Genomic DNA, 7,254 nt, shown 5'->3' with positions numbered 1-7,254 from the left:
TATATATATATATATTTTTTTTTGTCTTTTATATGTCTTTTTTTTATATCTACATATACAATACACATGTACATTTACTATTATACCTAAAGTTTTGTTCCACAAGGAATGATATGTATGTTACGTAACTCCTAATAAGGAGCACGAGGCAACTTCCGTTTATAAGTACAATCCGTATATTAGGTATTTTAATCACATATTCTTTAAATAGCCGTAAGGAAAACGGCTCGTCTTCACTTCAATCTCATCCAAGAATATATATGTTATAGAACAAAAATATGGTAAAAGTGATAAGCCATCCTGTGTATATGCGTACACATAAGCAATTTTAATATGTTTATATACATATATTGTATTATGTACACACACGCACATGCACGCACGCACGCATATATATATATATATATATACACACACACACACATATATATATATATATATGTATATATATATATACATACACGTACTCTGATAGCCAAGTCTGTAGAAAACAGATTTTTTTAATGTCTGCTACACACTATGTCAACAAAATAACAACAGAATTAGACATACTACTGTAGACAGACTGTTAGAAAAAACGTAACAGAATCTGCAAGCGTCAGATAATGCTCAGTTCCTACCAACAATTTGCCTTCATATTATATCGACACGCGATGTTAACAAAACACAAGCCTAATGCGGACGCAGTGATGGCAGACTGCCGTCATTTTCTGCTCGAATCTGCTGACAGTCTGCTACAAGACTGCAGACATTTTGCTATCTGGGTATGTACACATCCATATACGCACACACACGCGCGCGCGCGCGCGCACACGCACACACACACACACACACACACACACACTAAATAGCAGAAAACAAAATTTCTTTTTCACATCATAGTTATGATGCAAATATGCAACTATGTACTACATTTGTTCATTAAATAACAATTGTTAGTAATGGTGCAACCAGCGTTCTGCTATCGTGCTGTTTGTTACAATTTACTTGTATTGAATGTTTTCTGTCTTTGTGCAATTAATTTCAAACTTAACGTTGGACTTAACAAAAAAAGGACACTTAGGCTTACTGACGACTTACATAGCTTATGTAGGATATGTATCGGAGCCGTAGCGATTCCTTGAGGAGAGCGATTAATAATTTAATTAATTATATTAACAATATTCCTTCGATATGTCCCTTTGATCTATTCAAAAGGGAAATGTGAAAAATAAAAAGACATATCCAAAGAATAACATTTTGACTCACTTGAAAATCTTGAATGATAACATTAAAGTGATGATATCAGATTGATTGAATCCGACAAAAGAACGACAATTTTATACATTTTGTAGTTGTACGCTCGTAATTGTTAAATTGATGTCTGAATATACTATAAGATACAGAAAAATACGCGTCTCTGATATCGTGCAAATACATATATATACTGGCTTCAATGTGCAATCTATTACTTTTTATATTATAGAAAATTTCTCGGAAATTGTACGATATATGCTTCCGATATTCAGCAAATCGACACGAAAAATTCTTTCAAGATATTTTCATTTTCCTATAATAGAAGAAATATGTATTTTAAACACATGGCCTTAATTCAAATAGAAGTTGAATAACAGTTTCATCGGCCAATGTTGACGTGTCTCCGATATTCCTATCGCCTGCTGCAATTTTTCTCAACATACGTCTCATAATCTTGCCGGATCTTGTTTTCGGTAGAGCCGGAGCATGTTGGATGACATCCGGTTGAGCAAATGGGCCAATTCTTTCGCGTACTATTCAAATTATATTAATTTATTAAATAGCGCATATTAGTTACGTGTTAAGTAGAAAATAGTATTAAATACTTGAATCGATTAATTTACAATTGACTTACCTTTCTTTTTAAGCTCGACTTGCAATTTTTCGTCGAATGTCATCTCTGCGTTCGGAGTTATGAAACAATATAGACATTGACCTTTAACAGGATGCGATTTACTGACTACTGCAGCTTCAGCTACCGAAGAATGTTCCGCCAACACACTTTCCACTTCAGCCGTTGACATTAAATGACCGGAAACGTTCAACATATCGTCGATACGACCAGTTACCCACAGATACCCATCTGCGTCGCGTCTCGCTCCTAAAATCGTCAATTGAAACAAAGATTAGATTTATATCATTTTCGTGTTATTCCATCATTTATTGCAATCGATCGAAATTAAGTTATAAATGAATTTACAAAAATTAAGTTTTAATTTATAAAGACGAGAGAGAAGAAAGACAGACTTCCTATATATTTTATATATATATATAATCGTAAAATTTCAAGTCATAAGGAACAAACGCGCAACTGTGATTGGTCAATTCCTTACGCCTTCAGACTTTACGATTATTATATACGATTCCTATTGTAGACCTTGCATTACATCACGGCTTGAACCTTGAACTCTTATCTGAATTAGGCTACAAACCTAATCCGTCGTGTTTCACTATTAGACAGTTGACTTTGACAGGTTCTGAATACACACCTGATCTGAATCCTGATCAAAATTATCAGAATGTAATTAAATTGAGGGACCTACGCGTTCACGAAATACGCAAAGCAACCGTTTAATTTAATTCTCAACGATAAGTGACATACAAATTTCGAATAATATAAAATGGCACTTCGAAGAATCAAAGCTCGTCAGATATTTGATAGCAGAGGCGAACCGACTTTGGAAGTCGATGTGATCACCGATATCGGCTTATTCAGATCATCGGTACCTTCTACCGTGTTACCTAATCCATATCAGGCGCGCGAGATTCGAGATGAGAACATGATGGCTTATCACGGTCGCTCAGTATTCAAAGTTGTCGATATCATCAACAACGTGATTGCTCCTCAACTGATAAAGTCAAGGCTAGAAGTTTGTCAACAAACGGAGATAGACGAGTTGCTAAACAAGTTGGATGGTACACAGAATAAGTCGAGACTTGGAGTTAATGCTATCCTCGGAGTCTCCGTAGCTTGCTGCAAAGCTGGTGCTGCTAAAAAAGGTCTACCGGTTTATAGGTCACTAGTATCATTTTATTCCTTACCTTATGACTTATGATTAAATTAATCTAATCCATTGTACAACGAAACTTATGTTTACTTATTTTCGGCCTTTTACATCTTAGATACATTGCCGAATTGGCGGAAAACAATAAATTATGCATACCTGTGCCGAGTTTTAGTATGATTAACGGAGGACGATATGCTGGCAATAATTTATCGCATCAAGAATTTATGATATTACCCGTAGGTGAGGGCGTGCGTTCATGCATATAAAATTGAGTATTCGATCTAATCGTTAAACGTCAAAATATTCGACTAGTTTTTTTATATTTTTTATATGTGATGTATATTAGGTGCTGAGAATTTTGCCGATGCCGTAAAAATGGCTACCGAAATGTATCGAATACTAGAGAGAAAAATCGTCGATGCTAAACAAATACAAGGGCCGCTTTTGATTAACGACAATGGAGCCTTCGCTCCTGATTTGGAAAATGACGAGGCCGCTTTGACCTTTTTAGACGCGTCCATCAGAGACGCGGGTTACGAAGGAAAAATTAAAATAGCGCTGGACGTCGCAGCGAGCGCTTTTTGTAAAAAAGGTTTCGCTATATTCAAAAGATCTCCTTTTAAACACAATTATCTTACGACCACATCCTAAAGAAAGTTCATGTTTACATTCATATAGGAAAATACGACTTAGCGTTCAAAACGAAGGATTCCGATCCCACTAATTACTTGGAAGCAGGAGCCTTAAGAGACAAGTATCTAATGTATCTCTCGAAATTCCCAGCGATACTCTCAATCAAAGATCCCTTCGATCAAGAAAATTGGAACGATTGGTTAATGATTGCTCATAAAGGAATTCAAGTAGTCAGCGATGATCTCACAGCAATGAATATCGAGAGAATCGAAGAAGCAATGAATAGAAATGTAGCAAACTGTCTCGTTCTGAGAATATCACAGATCGGCACTGTGACAGAAATCATTAATTGTGCGAAAATGGCGATAATCAACAATTGGAGTTATATCATGAGTGCGAGCCACGGTGAAACAGAAGACAATTTCATCGCAGATTTGGCGGTTGGGCTTTCCGCTGATCAATTCAAAGCTGGAGCACCTTGCAGGTATTAGGGTGCGAGCAATTATAACATTGAGAGTGAGAGTGAGAGTAAGGGTGAGACAGAAAGAGAGGGGGGAGGGGGAGAGGGAGGAAGAGAAAGAGAGAGAGAGAGAGAGAGAGAGAGAGAGAAGTGCTCCGACTTTAAAATTAATTTTAAATCAAATGCCAAAACATTCCTCTAGCGAGAATTATGATACGTGAAAGTCATATTCATTTAACGTTATGATAATTGCAGGGAAAGAATGAGCAAATATAATCAAATATTGAGGATTGAAGAGGAACTTGGTAAAGATGCCAAATATGTCGGAACAAAATATCAAAATACTCTAATGAAATAATCTTACGGATAGTAACGTGCCACTAACTAAATGTATACGAAACAATGAAGGGGAAAGCAGAAAGATCAGATAACGCTTACCATCCCCCGTACAATAAAATCCATTGAATCGATCAAAGTATGTATTTTGAAAACGTTGGTGATTTCCATAGAGAGTCCGCATCATACCCGGCCACGGCCGACGGAAAACGAGGTATCCCTCTCCTTCGCCTTCAATTACACGACCATCTTCATCAAGAAGCTCCGGCAAAACTCCGAAAAAAGGAAACGTCTACACATATATCGTTTCATATATCAGAAATAAATTATTTATTATAAGGAATTATATTAACGAAAAAATTCTTTACTGCAGAGCCTGGCTTCATAGGTGTAGCACCTGGTAACGGTGTAATCACATGACCACCAGTTTCCGTTTGCCAAAACGTGTCTGCTATACTGCACTTACTGTGGCCAACGAGATTATAAAACCAAAGCCAAGCCTCGGTATTGATCGGTTCACCGACTGAACCGAGAACCTGAAACGCGTATAAGCATGTGTAGACTCTCTGTATATGTTAAGCATTTGTTTTCTTTTCTTTTTTTACTAATGAGTAAGTACTGATAAGTGAGATGTACCTTAAGCGTGGATAAACTGTGCTTCTTCACAAGCTCATCACCAAACTTCATTAGGGATCTAATGGCCGTTGGTGCCGTATAAAATTGTGTGACCTTGTACTTATCGATGATAGACCAATATCGATCATTTTCTGGATAGAATGGTGTACCTTCAAACTGTAAACCATGAGATGCAGACCGAGGAAATAAAAAAGTCAAAAATGATCTACGTAAGAAAAATGTGAAAAACGCATACGTACTATAACGGATGTTGCGCCATTTGCCAACGGACCGTAAACCACGTAAGTATGTCCTGTGATCCAGCCACAATCGGCGGTACACCAATAAATATCACCTGAATGATAATCGAAAACATATTTGAAAGTTGTTGCCGCATAGATCAGATATCCCGCGGTAGTATGGAGAACGCCCTTTGGTTTTCCAGTAGAGCCACTACGTGATTATGGAAAACAAATTAGGAGAGTTACGAGTGTTGGAGAAAAACTCTGTCCATTATCGATTTTATTTTTTTATTTGGCCTCGGTATAGGTATTATAGAATAATTATACGAACGAAAGGACGGTATGCGTACCTTGTATAAAGGATAAAAAGTGGATCTTCGGCGGCCATCCAAACTGGATAACAGCTCGCTTCCGCATCCTCCATCTCATCATGCCACCAAACGTCTCGATCATCATCCCAAGAAACATTTGCAACATCCATGGCTGTACCGTTGCTAGTGCCATTCACTCCCTTCATCTTACCCTGTGGATTGTTGAGTCTTCTCAGATGCGCAACGACAATGCAGCTTTCAAGTTGATGGCCATGTTTCTTGGCCTTTGCTGTAGCTTCGTCGCAGATATTTTTCAACAGAAGTAATTTCTCGCCTCTCCACACGCCATCTGTAGTAATGAGAACCTTGGCCTTAGAATCGAGGATACGTTCCGCCAACGAATCAGACGAATATCCTGCAAACTGTGAGATTGTTATACATTATTCTTTTTTTCCTCTTTTATTGCGACGTTTATGTTTATACCATCTCATCGATATTTGTACTTACCACCACGCTGTGAATCGCTCCTATCCTCGTGCAAGCCAGCATGGCGATCGGTAGCTCCAAGATCATCGGCATGTAAATCACCACTTTATCCCCCACAGAGACACCCTTCGATTTTAGAACATTCGCAAATCTACACGTCTCTTCGAGCAACTTTCTATATGTCAGTCGCGAATAATCTTCCGGATCGTTTCCTTCCCTGACAACACAATGGATAGCATAATATCGATGAAAATTCATTCAATTCGAGAGAATGTGAAAAGTATCAATATTCTAATTCTCGCTTCAACGAATCGCGTAATATAACTCAAAGAATATACATATCCCGCACTTATGTGCAATAGAGTGAGTCAACTAAAGTCAATCATTTCATTTTTTTCAATTTTAATTTATCTTACATATACGATCTAAAAAAAATCTCGAGCGACTATGAAGCTTAGAAACGTCCTCGAATCGTGTTACGACAGAGAGAGAGAGAGAGAGAGAGAGAGAGATTGCGCATATATTTTAAAAAGACTCTTTTATGTCTATATAAGCATAATATTACATGTTAATGTACCAAGAATTATCATAGAACGGAATATACATTACATAAAGTCAAAACCTAAGTCTAGTTATGGCATTGCGAATCGTGCGAATAATTAGGAAACAATTAGGTAAATCGACTGATAAAATGAGGTAACTTTACGATAACATATATCGGTCACCACTGATTGTGAACAAAACACCTAGCTTTATTATTCCTTAATAAGATGATTATGCGTGACTTTTTTCATAACAGTATAGCGGTAATCGTAGCCGTATATTGGTAGACAAAAAGCGTAATACAACAATGATAATACTTGTGAAGACAAATTGAAATGTATTATTTAATTCGTTTACATATTTATTATTTAACGACATTGGAGTATCAATCGCGCGTCTTCTAATTTCTCATCTTTCTCATTCAACTAGATTTACAATTAATCTTGTGCATCACTATCCTTGAGCGACGTATTATTATCCTTTAGTGAAGTGAAGCGCGTCTGACCTTCATCTCTCAATCTCAATCTCTCCTCTCTAAATTCAGGGCTGAATGGTGTTTAATTTATATATATATATATATGTGTGTGTGTGTGTGTGTGTGTGTG

At 37.0% G+C, this 7,254-nt stretch overlaps 2 protein-coding genes across 2 annotated transcripts in view; one reads left to right on the top strand and one right to left on the bottom strand.

Moving 5' to 3' along the window:
- Window positions 1–1,342: 1,342 nt before the first annotated feature.
- The window catches only part of LOC108747112 (acetyl-coenzyme A synthetase), an 8,902-nt gene continuing 2,990 nt past the window's right edge, over window positions 1,343–7,254 (bottom strand). The window contains exons 3-10 of the mRNA XM_018484385.1: window positions 6,128–6,323; window positions 5,660–6,042; window positions 5,328–5,520; window positions 5,089–5,244; window positions 4,821–4,988; window positions 4,555–4,744; window positions 1,871–2,116; window positions 1,343–1,769 (exon numbers count right to left, since the gene is read on the bottom strand). Coding sequence (XP_018339887.1) covers window positions 1,573–1,769; window positions 1,871–2,116; window positions 4,555–4,744; window positions 4,821–4,988; window positions 5,089–5,244; window positions 5,328–5,520; window positions 5,660–6,042; window positions 6,128–6,323 — 1,729 coding nt within the window. The 3' untranslated portion in view covers window positions 1,343–1,572. The remainder of the gene's footprint in view (window positions 1,770–1,870; window positions 2,117–4,554; window positions 4,745–4,820; window positions 4,989–5,088; window positions 5,245–5,327; window positions 5,521–5,659; window positions 6,043–6,127; window positions 6,324–7,254) is intronic.
- LOC108747120 (alpha-enolase-like) lies at window positions 2,472–4,544 on the top strand. Its single transcript, XM_018484393.1, has 5 exons — window positions 2,472–3,031; window positions 3,139–3,263; window positions 3,370–3,615; window positions 3,702–4,140; window positions 4,372–4,544. Exons 1-5 carry the CDS (start codon window positions 2,637–2,639, stop codon window positions 4,472–4,474), a joined length of 1,308 nt encoding a protein of 435 aa, XP_018339895.1. The 5' UTR covers window positions 2,472–2,636; the 3' UTR covers window positions 4,475–4,544.

The sequence above is a fragment of the Trachymyrmex septentrionalis genome, unplaced genomic scaffold (genome assembly GCF_001594115.1).
Source record: "Trachymyrmex septentrionalis isolate Tsep2-gDNA-1 unplaced genomic scaffold, Tsep1.0 scaffold107, whole genome shotgun sequence".
NCBI classification, from domain to species: domain Eukaryota; kingdom Metazoa; phylum Arthropoda; class Insecta; order Hymenoptera; family Formicidae; genus Trachymyrmex; species Trachymyrmex septentrionalis.
Note: the sequence above shows the minus strand (reverse complement) of the source record. Positions and strands in the feature narration are given on the sequence as shown.